Source organism: Plasmodium malariae, assembly GCF_900090045.1.
Source record: "Plasmodium malariae genome assembly, chromosome: 10".
Classification (NCBI taxonomy): domain Eukaryota; phylum Apicomplexa; class Aconoidasida; order Haemosporida; family Plasmodiidae; genus Plasmodium; species Plasmodium malariae.
The window spans coordinates 2,177,064-2,199,037 of record NC_041784.1 but is presented as its reverse complement, the minus strand read 5'-3'; the positions used below and the strand labels follow the sequence as shown (position 1 = coordinate 2,199,037).

At 17.9% G+C, this 21,974-nt stretch overlaps 4 protein-coding genes and 1 pseudogene across 4 annotated transcripts, besides 1 other annotated feature; all 5 read right to left on the bottom strand.

Annotated features, from left to right (window-relative positions):
* Positions 1 to 2,750: 2,750 nt before the first annotated feature.
* On the bottom strand, positions 2,751 to 3,708 carry PmUG01_10054800 (fam-l protein; the record flags this gene model as incomplete). The annotated part of the gene is made up of 2 exons (XM_029005747.1): positions 2,751 to 3,515; positions 3,643 to 3,708. The coding sequence occupies 2 exons, from the start codon at positions 3,706 to 3,708 to the stop codon at positions 2,751 to 2,753; spliced, it is 831 nt and encodes a 276-aa protein (XP_028862305.1).
* Positions 3,709 to 7,044: 3,336 nt separating this feature from the next.
* On the bottom strand, positions 7,045 to 7,875 carry PmUG01_10054700 (annotated as a pseudogene).
* Positions 7,045 to 7,875: a sequence feature (fam-l protein, pseudogene).
* Positions 7,876 to 10,949: 3,074 nt separating this feature from the next.
* PmUG01_10054600 (Plasmodium exported protein, unknown function) lies at positions 10,950 to 11,889 on the bottom strand (the record flags this gene model as incomplete). The annotated part of the gene is made up of 2 exons (XM_029005746.1): positions 10,950 to 11,600; positions 11,767 to 11,889. 2 exons carry the CDS (start codon positions 11,887 to 11,889, stop codon positions 10,950 to 10,952), a joined length of 774 nt encoding a protein of 257 aa, XP_028862304.1.
* Positions 11,890 to 13,491: 1,602 nt separating this feature from the next.
* On the bottom strand, positions 13,492 to 14,389 carry PmUG01_10054500 (Plasmodium exported protein, unknown function; the record flags this gene model as incomplete). Its single annotated transcript, XM_029005745.1, has 2 exons — positions 13,492 to 14,163; positions 14,315 to 14,389. 2 exons carry the CDS (start codon positions 14,387 to 14,389, stop codon positions 13,492 to 13,494), a joined length of 747 nt encoding a protein of 248 aa, XP_028862303.1.
* A 3,702-nt stretch (positions 14,390 to 18,091) lies between these two features.
* PmUG01_10054400 (Plasmodium exported protein, unknown function) lies at positions 18,092 to 18,859 on the bottom strand (the record flags this gene model as incomplete). Its single annotated transcript, XM_029005743.1, has 2 exons — positions 18,092 to 18,637; positions 18,773 to 18,859. 2 exons carry the CDS (start codon positions 18,857 to 18,859, stop codon positions 18,092 to 18,094), a joined length of 633 nt encoding a protein of 210 aa, XP_028862302.1.
* Between the last annotated feature and the right edge of the window lie 3,115 nt (positions 18,860 to 21,974).

The following is a 21,974-nucleotide window of genomic DNA, read 5'->3' as shown; positions in this document are numbered from 1 at the left end:
TTGAAAATAAGTATTTCTAATTGAGTTAAATCTATGCTATTTTTTCTAATTGAGATATATTTACCATCATCTACTTAATTTCTTTTTAATTATATATATATTTAGAGCAACTAGTAATGCATAGAAATAAGAACAAAAATTTGTAAAAATATTACATGTAATTACATTAATTTAAGTATATCATAAATGAAACTAATTTATAAATAAAAATAATATAATTAGATATAATATTTACATAAAATATAATACAGTATAATATAAATTACTATAATGTATAATTTAATAACTTTTCTATTGTTAATTTTAGAAATATTATAGTATTTTATATTTTTTCCCATAAAAATGAATCATACCAAAAATATACTTTAAAGATACACCATAATATATCGACAAGGACATATTAACAAATAATATTTTATTAAAAATACATTTAAAAACTTATATATATTATACCCCACTATTTAGGTTCTTATGCTTATCAAATTATAAAAGATAATTTAAAATATATTATAACGTAAGAAATTGTTATAATCATCTGAAATACAACATTGTATTATTATTTTTATTAAAAAAATAATATTCCTTCTAATAAATAATTAAAATATAAAAAAAAAGAATATTTTACAAAAACTAACATTATTATGTATTTATAGTTATGTACTGTTTAGACTTTTATCGTGTCAATTATGAAGACTCCCTTGTAGCTACCATTTATTGTTACCGTGATTTTATCGATTATACTTTTTCTTCACAGCCAATATTTCCAAATAAAATATAAGCCAAACCATTTTTAAAAGGTATAATAACACAAGTACATATTATAAAATTAAAAATTAAAAATAATCTCACTTTATATTTTAAAATTTCCAAACACTTACTTATAAATAGTCTTTTTCTATTTTAGCATCATTTATGGTATCTAAATATTTTTTAGCATCTTTTATGTTTTTAAAATAATATATATTTTTCTAGATTTTTTGTTTTTTCTAAATTAAGAGAAAATATACAAATAGATTAATTTCGTTGTAAAATATTTATTTCTCTTGTATTTATTATGTAAACCATAAGTGAATGGTTCACTTATAAATATATTTTTATAAATATATTATTATTATTCCATTAATACGTAGTTAAAATACTATTTTTTAATTCTTCAGTTCTAAATATATTATATTTTCTTATTTATTGTACTTTTATTTAATAAGGTTTTCAAGCATTTAATCACTTATAGTAACACATTTCTTTTATACAGTTTTATTTTCTATAAGCTTATTAATTCAATTTTACATTTACTACGGAAATGTTAGTACTTTTTTTTTATTATTTTAACAAATAAAAATTTTTCAATATATTTAATATTAAATTGATATACTAATTTAATTAAAACTTCTACATAAGAAGACAGAAATTCTTTTAACAGATCTAATTAAAACTAATATATTCAAAAGAAAGCTAAGTAATATACCTATAAATCTTTTATAAACAATTAATTCTTTTTTTTAATTACATTTTATTTAAAAATTAGGTGCTGTTAACATAAATTAATAATTTTCATTATAAAGTACATATATTTTTACGAATCTTTAAAAATATATTAACTCTTTACATAATATATTAATAAACGTAAAAAATCAGGAAATATATATAAAAAAATACTTATATAATATTATATTAAAGTGGAAATATTATATATTCTTTCATTAGAACTAATGATAATGTATCTTTTTATTTTCATAAAAATGTACTGAAAATTTTACTATTATGAAACAAAAAAGGATTTATGCACGTTATTTATTAATATTTGATTACATTTCATTCATTAACCTAAACTTTTAATAATATATAGAATATAAAAATTATATAGTATATTCACTTATAAAATTACAGTATAATATATATTAAATTATCTTTTTGTATATTGAATAAGCACAATAATTAACTACAATAATAACATAATAAATCTTGCTAATTCTCCATTTATTTGTGAATATTTAGAACTACTATGTTATTGAACTAATAAAAATATCCTATATTTAATAAAGATATTCTATTATATATTTATATATTATTTTTTATATCAGAAAAAACAAAAATATAAATTACTTGAAAAGGGCTTTACTATAATATCGTTCCATTATATGTTTCCCATAAATATTATTTTATAAAATAAATATTAAGTTTGATTTTACGTAATATATATATATATATATATATATATATATACATCTATACAACATATTATAATTACCCAGTGTCATTAAAAATAAAACTATAATTATTCTTTTTTAATTTAAATCTTATCATGCATTTTTCAAAAGGAGTCAACACATATTCATAATATATTAAAATATAAAAGTATACAAAGATGTATTATTTATAGTTAAACTAAAAATTAGCACAAAACATAAATAAAATTATATAGAGAACCCTACTATATATTTATTATAACGCGCAAGCGTATACGTCTAATAGTAATTTATAAAAATATACATATTAAGCCAAAATATTAAATTAATCTGAAAATTTATTTTAAACTACGAATTGAAAAACATTAAAACATTCAAATTCACGATAACTATAAAAACATCTATTTTCACTGGTGTATGTCAATGAGACAAGTAATGTTTACGTACTTTTATAATATATAAGTAATTATGGGTATATATATTACGAGTACCATTCAACATGTTACATATTTTATTTTATATTGAATATATAATTAAAGATATAAATGTTATTTAGTACACTTATTATCTTTTCCGATGCCTAATTTTTTCATATTTTTTTACTTTTTTATGATAATATACAACACCTGCTATAAGTATTACACTTAATAGGAAGACAGGCACAAAGTATATAAGAAAGCCCAAAAATCCTGTTACACAGAAGTTTGGCCTCGTACGATTTTTTAATACTACCACAGAATTTGTAAACCAACTAAAACGAGATTTCGTTAACAACTCATAAAAAGAATTTATGGCAGGAGAAGCACCACGTGAAACAGGTGAAATAAGAACAATTATTTTTTTCAAACCAAATGTAAGCCCACATCTACAAAAATTATCTAATATGAATGATATTGCAAAAACCAATAATATTAATAAAGGTAAAGCAAATCGTAATCCGCATTTCTTACGTATTATTTTTTTGTATATCCTATCACTAATTGTCCTATTTTTTTTAAGAAACTCTTCATAATCAAGTTCTTTGAATATTTTTTTTTCTAAATTGGAATATTTTTTTGTTTCAAATATACAGGTTTTATTTTTCACATCGTTTTTATGGCCTTTTTTATTACTTAATGAACTTCTATATGATTGTTTCTTTTTTCCTGATGTATATTTTTGATTAATATATATATCTTTTTTGTTGTGTATTCCATTTGGTATATCTTCCATTAAACATACAATACTGGGATCCTTATCCTGATTATATTTTTCCAGTAAACGATAATTTCTTGTATATAATTTTTTACGATAATTGTAGCATTCACCCAAAGTTTTATTATAAGTATTCTGAAAAAGTAAAAAAAATATTTATTATATAATTTAATGAATACTTTTACACTAAGATAAAGTATTAATAAAAATAAAACACAAAAAATATGAATAAAAAAAAAAAGATTAAATAATATTGTCGCACCATATAAATATAAATATGACATATCCAACTTAAAAGAATTAACGTAGTAATTTTAACAAATGACATTGTCTTAATTTTTCTTCTTTGATATATATCTTTAATATGGTAATATACTGAAAAAGGATATAATTAACAAAGATATAATATTTTTATAAAAATAAAGGACACTATTATTATTTATTTAATTCTATTATTTTTTTTTTTCTTTTGTAAAAATATAGTAAAAATTTTATAAATAAAAATCTTTTTTACAATTGAAACAAAGTAATGTAGACAAATAAATTAACTATAAAATATTTATCATAATGTTATCCATAAGAAAATAATTTTAAAGAGATTAATATAAATAGAGCTCAAAAGTAAATGCTCAAAATATACAAATGATTTATTTAATATAATAAGGTAATTAAATAATTTTTTTTATTATTTCTTTTCAAAATAAAATAAAAATAGATGGATAATTAATATACACTTCCAGGTGTTGAGAATACATACAGTATAGATTGTAGAGAATATAGGTAATATATAGTTCTATATATTAAGAGAAGAATTACTTATTTCAATAATGTTTTTGCATTAATAAATTTAATTTTATAAAACATTATATTTGGGAAAACATGGTAATATAGTTAAATAACATTATTATTTTTATTATATCATAATGGTAATAATTAATATTTATATATAGTATTGAATAATCGTTGTTAAAAACGTATTAACTTCAGCATAATCTTTGTACCATAATTTTGTTGTTTAAGTATATCAAGGGTATAAATAAATATAATGCTTTTTTATCTATATTTTATCATTTATATTTAAATAATTTTTGTATTATACGGTTAATTCTAACAATTATTTATAATAAAAAGCAAAATGAGTAATATCCCTTAAATTTTCTATTTAATTATAAACCTTAATAAATTCAAAAATAGACAATATTCTATTAACAATTCATTTTTTAAAGGAATATTCTGTTATTATTTATACTTTCATACATGAGCTATAAAAAAAAAACCTAAAATCCTATTAAAAATATTTTTACATCAGACAAGTTATTAAGTAAATAATGTTCATAATAATTTTTTTATAGAGATAATTTTTTATATTTACTTTTAAATAAAAAATAAATATAAATACAAAAAAAACAAACTATTTTATTTCCATGTAATGCAGAACAACTTATGTATTAAAAGTAATATAAAATAAATTTAAAAAAAAAATTATTCAAGTGATTACTTACAGCCATTAAAAAGTAAATATAATTATTAAAAAAATAAATTACTTCATTAGATGAATAACGTTATATTAATTGTGATATTATATGTTAAATTAAACAATTACATATTTAATATATATAAATCTATGCAAAACATTTACACTTAGAATATTAAGTATAAAGTATATATTTCTATAATGAATATATAGTAGTGTCAATATCACATTTATACGAAAAAAAAAAAAAAACATAATATATATATATGTTTTAATTTAAGATAATAAACTATAATAAAACAATAAATTATAATAATAAATTAAATATAGAAACATAAGAACTGTTAAATATTTTTTTTATAAATTTTTTTTACTTTTCTGTATTAATGTATATATGTATATTATCTATGTTCCTATGAAAAAGTTTATAAGTATACATTAAACTTTTTTTAAGTAAATAATTTCATTAAGAATATATAAACATGTCATTAGATACACGAAAACCTTCATTTCTGAATACAATATATTAATTATAAATAGGTTTCCATTTCATTCCTTGTAGTTCAATGACTAATTTTAAAGAGTTTACCATTATATATGCATTAAAATATAAAATAACCTATATATAATACAATAGTAACACCCTTCTTACAATAATATAATCATCTTAGAACATCTTATTGTAATATATAAAACAAAATAATTAATGGAATTGGAAATAAAAAAGTGATAAAAATACAATAATATATTCTTTTACAGAAACTGCCAAACTTTTATTCATATATGCTTGATTTTTTAAACGTTTTTTCCTGTGAAAAGAATTTCGACTTTTTTGGTTCTTATTTTATTTAAAAATTGGTCATTATATATTTAATATAATTATTAATACTCAATATAAACTATACTTATATTTATAAATCTTTAAAATGAATATTAAATCATTAATTTATATTTAGACAACCATAAAAAATACAACATAAGTAAAATAAATATTTAAACATGATAGAAACATTGTAGAAAATATGAATTTATTTCAATTAATCCTAAACATAATTTATATTTTTACAGACAGTACACGTTTAGATATTTACAGTTATGAGAAATAAAAAAAAAGAATTTTTACATACTATATATTAGCATACAATTATATTTAATTCACAATTTAATATTTGAATTACATAAAATATAGGAACCGTATACATTATATTTGTTTTGAATGTTTCAATATAATTTATTATTAATTAATACATTTATAATAGAATAAACACAAAAATAAGCACAATAATAAAATGATAAATACTTTTAAGTATTAATATAACTGTAAAGAAATAAACACTGTAAATGTTTTAAAAATTATATAATAATTTATATTTATTAAGTATTTCTTTTTATTATATACGTATATCTTCAAATTTACAAGAAGAAAAAAACAAATAACAGAATTTTAAAGAGGATTCTATAGTAATTATACTTTCTAACACACTTTTTATTAGCGTATAAGATAAATATTAATTTTTTTATATATATAAAACAAATATGTATACACTTATCAATACAATGATATATATTCACTTTTCTTTATTAAATACAAGAAAAGACATATAGTTTTTTAATGTCAAACTAATGACGCGTTATTTTAATAATCTATATATATAATCATTCTATAACAGAATAAGATATAAAATAAAAATCTCTAATTTTTAGATAAAATACAAATTACCACATTTTTAAAAATTCTTAAGAATTATGATATATTAATTTCATTGTAAAGAAAAAACATATATTTTATAGAAATCAATTTGAATACATAAATATATATATTATTTCAATTATATTTTATTATACAGATATAATATATTAGAGCGAGAATTAAAAAATTTCATATATTGAAATTCATAGAAAACGTAAAGCTATAATTTTTTATAGTTATGTTTTAAAAAGATACATATATGATGGTCGTGCATAATATATAAAGAATTATGCGTATGATAAATAATATATATGTAAATGCAAAACAGACATTGTTTTATATTAAAGGCGTTTTTACACATATAAACATATTTTTTACTATTAATTTTATCTTTTCCTGAACTTAAATTTTTCGTATTTTTTAACTTTTTTATGGTAAAAAATTGTCAGGTATACGAATATGACACCTAATATAATGAAAGGTAGGGCATATATTAAACATTAATTATACTTGATAATGTTTCCTTTGTCAACGATGAAAGCAAGCCATGATATGTCTAACCATGATATGCTAAATTCTTTGATATTCGACAACAATGACGAGAACTCTAATCCAAATAGCCACAACAAACCGTCAGATTTAGAAAAAATTTCTATTAATGATAAATGCAACATAGGTATTGTTGTAATTAATAATAACAACAGTAAAGGTAAAGAAAATCGTGATATGCATTTTTTACGTATTATTTTTTTGTAAAGCTTTTCACTAATTGATCTGGTGTTTTTCAGAAAATCTTCATAATCAAGTTCTTTAAATATTTTTTTTTCTAAAAAGGAATATGTTTTTGTCTCAAATATACAAGATTTATTTCGTATAGCTAATTTATGACCTCCTGAAATCTTTGATAACTTCCATTTGATTGTTTATTTTTTTCCAATCTCTCCTTATCATTATAATATTTATCTTCCTTTTTCTTAATTCCACTATTTTGTATCTCTTCTCTTAAACACACAGTACTTGAATCCTTATATTGCTTATATTTTACAAGTAAACGATAATTTCTTGTATATAATTTTCTTCGATAACTGTAGAATTCAACCAGATATTTGCTATATGTACTCTGTAAAATAAAAACAAAATTTATCATTTAATAAAATGAATAATCTCATACTAATAATATATTAATAAAAATGAAACATGAAAAATATAATTAATATATATATCCTTAAATAATGTTATCATACAACATCATAGTAAAAATGACATATGCAAATTAAAAGGATAAAAGTAGAAATTTTAATAAATAATAGCAAATTAATTTTATGCTCCATGTTATAGAAATTTAAAATGGTAATATATTAGGAAAGAAAAAAGTAACAATAAAATATTCGATGAATGATAAATAACACTACTATTTTCTATTTAATTTCTTTTTATTTATTTTTTTCGTAAAATCATAATAAAATGTATGTAACTATAATTTTGTTTACAACAGATAAGGTAAAATAGCATTACAAATAAACTACAGTCTTTTTATCATTATGATATTTATAAAAAAAATTTATTAAAATAATATAAATTGAATCCATTAATAAATATTCTAAATTTATATCATAAATTATTGAATTTAGCAGAATAATTATATAATTCTTTATTAGTTATTTTCAAGATAAAATAAAAAAATAGATACATTTTATTTTTTACTATTTCTGCATATTGAGGTTTTATGGAATATAAAGAGTAGAGAATAAGGATAATGTAGTGTTATATATATTAATAAAATAAAAACTAATATTAAATATGTATTTCCATTAATATTTCTAATATTATTAACATTCTAATTTTGAAGAACTTGTTATTGTTAAAAAATATTATAAAAATATAATAATTGTTTCATTAAATGAAGAAAATGAATTTTTTTGATATATAAATAAAGGAAATCTTTAAGTAATAATTAAATATACGAACATTTTTATGGTATAAGATGTATTTAAATTATAAAATTTATAACACCTTATATAATCTATAGAAAAATATATTTAAAAAGGTAAATAAATTATTGTAATTTATTTTTTTGTAATCATTTTTGAAAATTACTTATTTTTAATTTTTACTATTAATTTAAATGAAATACTTTTAAATTCTTCTATTTAGTATCATGCATTCAATTAAATATAAATTTTTATAAGAAGCATTAATATAGTAAAAATAAATATTTATCTTTGTCTAAAATATATCAATATCATAATAATAAAATTTCAATAATATCTTAGTCATTTCCATTATGAATATTCATGATACCCTTTTTTGTTATGAATACATTTAATTATGTATTTTTAAGTAATTTATTAAAAGGAGAAATAAATAAACAATTACGTAGTGTAAAAATAATATAATATATAAGACTACTGTTCCATTTATTGGTAATTTATTATAATAAATAAAATTAATATATTCCAATGCATGTATCTACTATAAATTATAATTGTAGAAATAAATTATGAACATTTACTACAAAATAATATTAACATATATACAAGCTGATAACTACATTTATGTATCATTTACATATAACTATATAACCTAATAAAATATTTTACTTTTAACATTACCTAAGAAAATAAAATTAAAAAATTTTAAAATTTTTATTAAGAATTCATTCAATTTTGTGTACATATTTCAAAATATATACCTCAAGATATTTATGTCCGAATATATTTTGAAATAAAAAGAAAAAATTTCATATTTTTCATAGGATAAGTAAAATTATTTCATTTGTATATACCGAATGATTTATGATTCAAATGTTAATCTTAATTTGTTGTTTAGCTTTAATTTGTATAATATCGCATTTAAAAAATTATCGTGTAATATAGTTGAAAGCTTATAAATAAATTCAATCAAAATTGATGTTATATATTTTCATTTTTTATATAATATATAAAAATATTTTAATATTTTAACGAATGTACTTTAACTTTTATAGCACTAATTAATGGTCAATATCCTTTATAAGAACAAACCTATATATATAAGATTGATTTTCTTTTACATAATACTATATTATTAAAAAGAGGCTAATAACATATTTCAAAAAAAATTTAGATTAATGTAAATTTTATATGATTTTCTATATAAATTCTTCTTATTGATGATGTAAATGAATATATAGAAAAAAAGTTTCAAGTATCACATATGCCTAAATAATTATTCATATATAATTATGTTAAGAAAAATAATGCATTTATAATTAAAACTTATTCACATTTTATTTAATTGATAAATGAATGTCATTAATAATATATCATTTATTTTTATTAAAGTAGTTATTCTGTTAGAGCAAAATACGTAATTGTTATATAATACAATCCAATATCAGGCTAATACTAATTCCCTAATTATATTCACAGAATTTTCTTAAAAACATATATGTATAGTTTTCTTTTCTTATATATATCTAATTAATGTTTATAAAAAGGTTTTATATACAACAATTACCTAAGTCAATAAAATGGTAAAATTGTTTTGAACTCTTCACTTAATTATAAAGCTTCAATTTTAAAATTGTTAATGTGATATAAATATTTTATTCTTAATAGTAAAATTATAATTGTATATATTTATAATATCACAAGTAAGCTATACAAAAAAGTCTAAAGAACTAATAATTATATGTTAATACAAAAGAATATTTTATATATATGTTTCTTATAATACTAATTTCAACTAATATTATTTGTTTAGTTATAATTTAATTAAAATAAGGACATGCACAAATAATAAAATATGATTTAAGCTTTCTTAAATGAAAAACTTCATTATATATTTAAATCAAAAGTAATACTCAATAAAAATATTTTAAAACATCATCAAATAATCACATATAACCATAAAAAAAATCTCAAAATATACGACTGTTAAAAATATAAATAGCCTCACTACATATGTGAAGTTTGGGTAATTGAAATATTATATATTAAATTAAGTAAGCTATAATTTAATATAATAATTATTTACATATAAATTGTACATATATAATTTTTCATATAAAATATATTATATTGGGTATATTGAAAAATTTAGATTCACATTTTTATGAAACAAATGGTACTTATTTATATATATATAAATGCTAAAACAGAGTGTTAAATTACCTTACAGAAAAACATTATAAGATTAAAAAAATATAAAAACAAAATAACTATTATAAATATTTATTATATAAATATATTTTTGGTTTCTCACTCTTGTGTATCAATGTACATTTTTATATTATCTAGGTTGAATCATAATATTTTTAGTTATGCAAGAGGCTTTTTTAAGCTTATAATTTTCTTAATCATAAATAATATATTCAATAGTTAAATAAACTACGCTTTTTATTATAGGATTGTATTCATTATAACTAAGCTTTAAATTCATTTCTCCTTACTTCAATTACATATTTTAAGAATTTTACCAGAGTATAAATAACCATTGAAACACTTAAAATAGATAATAATAGTCCAATGAACTGTGATTTATCACGTACATAATTTAAAAAAATACTTGTCCCCCCAATCGGTATAAGTTCCTTCCAAGTGTCAGAGAAAAACTGAGATAAAATATATAGTACCGTTGCTGTTAAAAAAAGTATTGCTGGTAGAGAAAATGTCAAAGCTGTTTTTATAAATACAGAACGTCTTAAACATTTTTTCTGCGTATGATCTGTACATTTCCTATATATATATATAGTACAAAATACCCTGTATAATAGTTTTTCAAAAAAAGCATCTATTGCTGTATATGGCTTACATATAAAAGACATATATTTCTTAACTAATGCTTTGTCTGCAAATTTTGAACTATATTTTTTTTTGGATGCACTTCTTTCACCACAATCTGATTCACCAACGTATTTCTTATTTTCTAAATAATAATTTTTCTTTAGGTCTAATTTATATTTGAATCCCCAATTGATTGTTTTATTCTTAACTTTTGATAATATTCTATTATTTCTTGAATTTAACATGCTACTTATACAGTTTCTATAGTATAAAGATTTATCAGAATTACACTACAGAAAAAAAAAATATATTCATGTTGTATTTAACGTGATATGTTTTCTTACACTTAAAGAAAAATTTCCGTTAAATACATATATATATATATATATATACATACATATATAACGTAAAATATTAAAAATATAAATGAAATTATCTAGAATGTAATAGTGATACCAAATTATTAATATAAGAGAGAATGAAATTAAAAATGATAAATATTATGGTTTTAACGGAAATAAAATAGTTACTATTCCCCTTCATTTTTTTATGATTAATTGTTATAATATATTTATACATGTAAGAAAATAGGCTTCATATTCGAGAAACGTCGTTGAAAAATATTCTCTTTTCATTTGTTATTTTAATTTATCATATTTCTTTTCCTTAAATAGTATCAAATTTTTTAAATAAAACACAAATATTAATAATACAGAAATATCAACACTATAAAGGCATTTCTAAATAACTCCATTGATTTTATTTATAAAAAAACATCAATTAAAATAAATGTGCTAGAATTAATTTTATTCCTAAATCTACTAATATATATATACATTATTCTGATTCGTCTAAAAGAACAAATATTAAATTGTGCTGTTATTAACCTTAAGAAAATAATAAAAAAAAAATGACTTCTCCGATTCTTAATATTTTTGTTTTATATAAAATATATAAAAAATCTGCTATATAAACGATCACATTAATATACATTGGAAATATAGTAATTGAAGTGTCTAGATTCCTATAAATAAACGTAGTTCTCTTCAGTTATTAAAATACCTTATATTATTATTTAGAATATAATTCCTGTAATATAATGAAAAAAAAAAACTACATATTTTTGTTATAGTAAAAATTATAAAGTTGCATCTGATATATACTTGAATTTTTATTATGTTCATGCATTTTTATTGTAGAAGTTTCATTGGAGGATTGAATTAACATACAAACTTTTGCATTTTAAGAAGAAAACTCAATATTATCTGTTTTATAGGTTTTTGCCATATTTATTATTAGTATTACATGATAATTTTTATATAATTATAAAAAATATATATTATTTATTATTGTTAAAAATTAATACACTTTATGAGTTCACTTATTTATATAATTTTTTATATCTTGTTAAAATAATGCAAACTTATAAGTTATATAAAAATAATAATATTAAAAAAAATTAGAGAAAATAAAAATATTAAAGTAAATTTAATGAAAAAATATTCTTACCAATTATGAAATATAAAAATAAATTCCAATATAAAATAATTTTACATTAAATAATTTTAGAGAAACTGGTTCAAGCTATATAAAATATCCCTTTTAATAATGTTATAAGTAAAAGAAGAAAAACTAATATCCCAATATTTTCATCCATTCCTATTTTTAGCATTTGATGAATTCAACTAATTATAAAAATATTATATATTAAATAAATTATTTTAATTATAAATAATTATTTGGTACTAATATATCAAATTAAGTTACTGTTCTAAAAAATTATTAATTGAAAATAAGAGAAAAGAATTATAATAATTTTAAATATATTATATAACACATATTACTATGCAACACTGCATAAAATAAGGTAATAATTTTTTTATTTCATGCTTTTATATGTATATACATTTATGTAATTGCACCAAATGATAGTATTAAATTCCTTCAAAAGAATACATTATTATGGGAAAAAAAATTTCGAAACACTATAAATAGTGTAAATAATAAATATGTATATTTTTATAGTTATGTATAAGTGCATGACATCTAGCTAGTTTAATATAATAATGAAAACAAAACAAAACAAAACAAAAAATTTAATTCACAATTTCATTATGCGAATAGAAAATCTTCATTATTTACAAAAACAAAAATTTTCTGAAACCAATGCATTCATTTTAACTAGTTTCCTATTTCATCTCCCCCTACTTCTATTACATAATTTATAAATTTTACCAGTATATAGATTACCATGGTGATACTTAATATAAATAACGACAATAAAAAAGCTTGCATTTCAGATTTTGTCATAAATCCTTGAAAAGATTGACTACTTTCCCCCAACACTAGATTACCTAGCGGAGGACAAACTAACAAAAGTAATGAAAGTACTGTAACAAAAATTATTGACGGTATAGCAAAAGTTAAAACAGCACTTTTACACGCTGAAAATTTCAAATTTTTTTTTTGGATAGAATCTGTACATTTCCTATATTCATATATTGCAATAAATCCTTTATAAATTAATTTTTCAAATATTTTATCTATTTCTACAAATGGTTTACATAATACATATATGCACTTCCTCAGTAATTTTTTTTCCTCAAATCCTGAATTATTTTTATTTTTAGTTCTGCCCTTTCCATTATATTCCGCTCCAGTACTATTACCATAATTTTTTAATTGACAATTTTTTTTTTTTTTTTTTATATCGTTATATCCATTTCTATGTAAGTTACGTTCTAATGAAACCTTTATTTTTTCATTGTTAAATTTTGATAATAATCTATATGTTCTTGAATATAATGATATATTTTGAATAGTTTTCATACCTAAAATTTTACCAAAGTTATGCTACAAAGAAAATAAAATGTTTTAATTTTTTATAGTTTGATATATTTTTCTACGCACAAAGTAAATATTTTGTTTCAGTTGATATATGTGTATATATAACAGGAATCATCATAAAATATGGAGAAAATTTTCTTCAATGTTATAATTATACCGCATCACAGAAATAATAATATATCCAAACAAAAAATATAAATATAATATTTTTATCTAAAATAAAAGATATCATTTTATATTCATTCCAAAATTATTTTGCTTAATGTCTTTAAACATGTTAATAATTTACTATATATTTACAAAATTGTAATAAAAATATTTTTTCATTTCCTTTGTTATCTGATTTTATGCATAGAAAGAGTAATAAATTCAGAAAAAAAAAAAATAAAAATAGAAATTTAAAAAAAAAATAATATAAAAAATATTTTAGTAAATATTTCAATATATTTACTAATTAAAAAATTAACATTAATTATAATAATTTTTAGTAGTCCTAATTTTATTAATAAATGTTGAAAATATATTTACATTTTAGCTTCTTAACAGAGTAATAATAAATTTCATTGTTAGTACATTTCAAACAGAATAAAATAAAATGAATTTTAGGTTTCCTTATGATTTTTCTTTATATATAAAACAAAACGGTTTATGTGATAAGAATAAATATATTATCACATAACATTAATAAAATTATTATTTTTATGATAAATATCCTGTAAATAACATCAGTAATTTTTACATATTTTTTTTTCTAAGCATTATTTTTTATTTAAAAAACGTAAATTTCACATATATAATATAATTACAATGACAGAAATGTAAAGAAAAAATAAAAAAATACAAATTTTTTTTTATCGTATAAATTATGATCCAAGATATGATATATGCCTTTGCATATGTAAAAAGCTTAAACATTCTTTTCGTAAAAATATGATAGTAAGATGTAATTCTGGTACAAAATTTTGGTATTTAAATAACACAATACAAATTACTGATTTTAAACATATGTAACATATTAATAAAAGAAATATACCGTAATTTATATATAATTTAAAAAAATGTACTTTATTTATCATTACCAATAATGCATGCATTAACTGTGATTATTCAGTTATTTATAAATATATTTTTTTTAGTTATATTAAAATATTATATATTTAAAAATTCTAAGGAAATATTAGCGTTAATAAAAAAATGTAAAAACGTATTTAGAAAAAAATTCTTCTTAGTAATTTAGATAATTCAATGGAAATTCCAAAAATATATAACGTAAAAAAAAAACGTATAATAATTTACATTTAAAACGTTCTATAAGTTATTATATAGTATATTATACAATAAAACATATAAAAATTTTTAATATATTAATTTTTTTCCCGAAAATTTTGAAAAAGGTAAAAATTTGGTAATTATTTTTTATTAATTTATAAATAAATTCTACGCAAATTAACATATTTAAGTATAACTATTATTTATGTAATGTATATAAAATAAATGAGACGCTATATTGAAATATGCTTAGAAAATTACATATATGTGTATATCAATATTTTTATTCGTTTCTGTTTTTTTCACTTATAGTCTTGAGTTAATTATGAAATTATTAAATATTAAATATATTATTTTAATAATATAAATAATAAATTGTTACTAATTTTTTTAATTAATTTAATCTCCTTAAAAAAAATAGTTTATATAAAAACAATATAAAAAAAATAATTTAATTATAAGCGCTATATATAGTATTACTCTAAGAGAAACAGTATTAAAATAAGGTATTTATGTATTTCGCGATTTCATATTTATATAATGTATAAATCTATTATAAATATATTTATAATGAATATTAGTAAGATAATTAGTCCTACACCTTTGAGAGATTCTTACGTTATCATATATTGCATATTTTAATTTATATAAAAAATATAACGTATTACCTTATTTATTAATACTATATCTTATTCAGATTACTTAATCAAAGAAGTTAGATAAAACTATAATCTTTTATCTAATCAATAGTTTTTAAATTATCATGTCAAGTATATGGTTTGACATTTTTAGGATCATTTTTTTTTCTCCTAAATTTTATTTTTAATGATATATTTATTAAAAACATTTATATCAGTCATAATTAATTATACATTTTCATCTAAATGGAAATATCATTTATAGAAAAATTTCAATTTTTAGCTAAATAAATATTCTTCCATTGAATAAATGGATATATCACACATTAATAGGTTTATTTCATAAATATTTATTCATATGTATTTTTTGTATATAGGAAAATATTTTAATTAATATATATATATGTATATATTAATCCATTAATTTTTTTATATCTTTTTAATACGGTATCATTTATAGTATTCATTTATCTTAATTAAAAACTTTATAATAGTAGTTCATGTTTTTTCTAATATATACTGTTATTAATATTATATAACGGTGGAGTATATGCTTTTTTTATTTTATAATTTTGTTTAAAATAATATGATGTCATAACATATATATTTAAATTCAAAATGTTATTATATTACTGTTTCTTTAAGTAACATTTTTAGAATGATCTTTACTGTACAAAAATTTTTTCTTGTCCATTACTCTATTACTGCTAATAATTTTATTAAAACTTATCATTTCAGGATACATTTGCAATTTTTCTTACAGTGACTTATTTTTCATTTAACTATAGTATATAATTGGTACCTATTTTTATTTTTTAATTTCCTATGGCTAAAAAATATATAACAAATTCATAGTTGATACTGTTTTATATATAATTATTCAATATAATGTTAATCAAAAAAAAAAAAAAACTTTACTAAATTAGACCATCATAAAATTAATGATTCATTAAATACATGTAACAAGTAGAACTAATATATGTAGAATAAGATATTTTATTTACTAAATATTTTGTTCTTTTTTTATGTATATATGTTATTAAGCGAACTCATTCAAAACCATCTAAAAAAAAAAAATTGTATGTTATATTATATAATACAAAGTAATATTAACTATATAATGTATGTAATAATAATGTGTAAATATTAATAATATTAATAAGACAATTAGAGTTTATATCAAATTAAAATTATTAACAAAAAGAAAAAAGCTGTTTAAATTTATATATTACTATAAAATATCCTAAAAATAATTTATGCCTTTTTATACTTTTATAAAATTTTAAGTATTAATTAAACAAATTATTTCATCATAATAAAAAAACATCAAAAAAAAAAAAAAATAATTAGAAGTAATTATCATATATGTTATTTTAAAATTATCACATAAGATAATTTATCATGTTTGAATGATTTCCTTTTTGAAAATTTATTTTTAGCTTACACAAAGTATCTTTATATTACATGTCAATTTATACATAAAAAATTAACTCTATGGAACCTATAATTAATTAGTTTTGCTTATTTAGACAAAATAAAGTTATAACTATATAACTGCATTCAACCTTTTCAATTTTCATATTAATCAAAAGACACATTTACTTTTAATTTGACACAAATAATACACTATTTTAATTTGTTCATCAAACATTCATTTAGTTGAGTACAAGATAGAAAATCATGAACACTATATTTTACAGTAAAAAACAAAATTCACACATGATGTGAACAAAATAATATAAATTGTTATTATCTATATTAATTTTTAAGCACATATAGTATTTTTCATAAAAATATAGTTATATACAAAAATATATACGTAAAATACAACAATTTATTAAGGATTAAAAATAATATAATAAGCAAAAAAAAAGAAATTATAATATTCAAATCAACAAAGCAAATAGTAGCGTTTATTTTTTTTATTGCATATCAAAATGGTCAGCTAAGAGAAGAAGCATTGTTTAAATATAAGCAATTAAATGTATACTTATTATTTGTGTATATAAAATGGGAACTTATAGATATTAATCTTTATAAAAGACTACTTGACGGAAAGAAGGATATGCCGTATTATATATATCAGCTTTTATACGTGTTGACTTTATATATATATGAAATTTTTTATAAAGATAAAACATACTTAGTATAACTATATACATGAATATCACAAATCCTAGAGTTGATAAATTTAAAGTATTAGCTAACTTTATAACTTTTAAATAATTTAATTTTTCTAAAACAATTAGTAGTATTCCAAGTAGTATATGGATGCTAGCTAAAACACATATCTGAAATACTTTTTTTTTCATACTTTTTCTTAAATACTTAAAATCAGCATTTGCCATATAACTAACTAAATTTTTATAATATATTTTGTCTAGCTTTCTATTTTTTACTGTGATTGCCGTGTTAGTATTAGATGATTCCTTTTTTTTGTATTTTCCATTATTTTTCATTTCCTTCTTTATACATTTAATATTTGAATGATTTTCCTTTTTATGTGCCGCCATCATTCGAGACAAACTCACATCTAATTTTATAATAAATTTGCAATTATCATATGTGGATCTCTGATAAGGGCTCGAAAAAAAAAATATATTTGTTATTTAACGAAATATGTAATATCTTGCTTAAAAAAAGAATTAATAAATATAAAATTTGAAAAATATGAAAAATATAAATATAATTAAATAATATAATCATACCATATCATTGTTAAATTGACATATCCAAAATAAAAGGATAAATACCGCAGTTTTAATTAATAAATATTGCACAAAATTTTGCTCCATGATACATTTTCTTAATATTTGAATATATTCAGAATGAAAAATAATTAGCAATGCTGTAATATACACCAAATATAGAAGGATGCTACTTTCAATATTTTAATTTTATTTCAACATTTCATATATTTTCATAAATTCTCACTAAAATGTTAAGATAATATATTGCATAATATAAAAAAATTTAATTTAAAAAAATAACTTAAAATATTTATCATTATGTTTTTTATAATAAAGTATCTTTAACCATAATAATCTAATTAGGATTTTAACTTAAATATCCAAAATATAAAAATGAATTATTTAACACTACAGTAATTATTAACGTATTATATGGAATAATGAAAAAATAAAATAAAAACATTTATTTCGGCATATTTTTAAATATTGTTTATATTTACCATATCAAAAATATATAATGTGGAGACTAAATAATAATATACATTAATGTTTTTATTATTAATTTAAAATATATATTGAACCACTCATGCTAATTTATACAAACTATGTCATATAGTTGTTCACTCATATAATTGAGGGTAGTTAATATAAAATAATAATTAAAAATTAATATTTAAAAAAACAATTTTCCATTTTAAAAAACTATAGGTTATTCCGAAATAATTATATTTAAATTAATATATGCATAAAATATAATATATTATTCTAAATATTTTTTTTCGTAATTCAAAATTTCTCAAAATTTTTATAATATAAAAAGTTTAAACAATAATAATTATTCTTTTATCATAAATATATAAAATATATTGTTCATTTTTTGGAATACATTTTAATATTGCTCAATAATATATTATGAATTTATTAATTCACAATATTTTTACAAAATATTCATAAAACAAAAATTAATATTTATATTTATGTATATAAAAATAAATATATCCTAAAATAAATTAATAATCCTCTGCATGTAATAACAATAACTTCAAAAAAATATCATTCTATATATATCTAAAAATAAAATTTATATATATAATTTTTTCTGTTAATGTATATAATAATATAATAAGAATCTCCACAATAATTATCATTAATTATTTTTTATTATGAAAAAAGTTCGACAAATTCATAGTTAATTACTTGGTTCCTTATAAAAACATACTATGACTAAAATATTTAAAGAAAAAGAAATTCAGAATCAAGTTAATATTGTTTATGGAAATTCATTTAGTAAATATAATAATGTAATTCTAATTTATTGTTCATTATTATAAACAATACGAGTAAAATGTTTAATATATAATAAGAACAAAATATTTTTTCAATAATACATGAAAAACTTCGTAGTTTCTTAAAAAAAATTTAATAAACATAAAAGTAAAAAGAATGCGATTACATTTAAGCTACAATATTTTAATTACAAAAATAATAACACGGTAATTAACATAACAAAATTATTATTCCATAACATTTGTTATATATAGTTATTTTATGAGTTAGAAAGGTATATATTTTGTTTATAAATATCATTATATGGTCACCGTATATTTCGATTCATTCAAAACATACATTTTTATAAAGATAATCCTCAAACTATTTTAATAATTAGTAAAATTTGCATATTGTATTGCATTATGAGATACATTTTTAAATGTATATATTCCTTATACTATAAAATGATTCTGAATACTTATGTTTTACGTATATTAAACTTAGAATTTATTTAAAATATATAAGCTATTTTCTTTCTTTTATATATATATTATATCTAATTTATTATGTAATTAAATTTCAAGTAATTTTACTTCTTAGATATTATATTTAAACATGAATATACATTACCATGATTAAGTAATGATTACGTAATAAATATATAACATTACATATAATTGAATAAATTTTTCTCGCGTGCATTAACGTATGCATATGAACTGAACTTTCTATTTTTCATTTTTTTTATATATTTTTTTTTTTTTTATTTCTTATAGAAGTGCTTATAAGACAGTGCAATATAGTTTTTTCATACACATAAGTTAAAATTATGTTTCGTACTTAGCAACTTTATTTTATAATTACCTTATATTATTCAGATGTATATGAGAACTAATTATTTTTATTTATTGAATTACATTAAATATACAGAGTAGCGATTATGTTATTTTTTATAAATTCACACTGAATCATATATAACAAAATAAATTATTTAATCATATAGAACAAAATTTACAATATACTTAAATTACTATGATCATAAAATTTTAATGTTTTAACTTCATTTCTCATTCCCCAACTAAAATATAACTTGCTTATTTCATATTAAATTATTATAATATCACACTTTATTTTATTTTTTTAAAATAGATTACTTATAATTTAATATTAAAATTTATATTACTTTATATCATATAAAATTTCAAAATCAAATAAAATTAGATGCTCTATTTTTTATCCTGAACAATAATAATAAAATTCATTTAAATATTATTAAAATAATAATGTTATAAAATATTTTTGTTTTCAGTGATGCAGTACATTTATTAAATTCAATTAAGCTTATTTATAGATTATAATGCATATTTAATAAATATATTTTATTTTATAATTTAATTATAATATGTGTAACTGCAATTCTAATTTTTTTTCAATGGTAACTTAAATATTAATACAAATTAAAAATTCTTGCCATGTGAAATTAAAAATTTTTTTTTTATTAAAGTTCCTATTAGCAATATTTTCATTCAACACATGTTGGTTATGCGTATACACTAGTCGTATATTCTCTACGTTCTTAAAGTACATTTAAAATAAAAAAAATATATGCATGCATAATTTTATTGACTAAAAATACTATTTAAATGTAAGAAAGTGTAATAACTAAAATGTATATTAATGTTATATAATAATTATCATTTAAATCTTTAAAAAAGCTTATTTAATAAATGAAACTTTTTCATTAATATAACGAGCAAAAATTTTCATGAGAAGCATTATGTCATTCACATATTTAATCATGCCTCATAAAAAAATTAGAATAATTATCTAAAGATATCTTCATAAAACTTATCTAACAACAAATAATATTATTAGTTACTTATTACTTACAATAAAAAAAAAAAAATTTAATTTTTTAACTTTTATTTTACTTAATGAGTGTTATAAACAT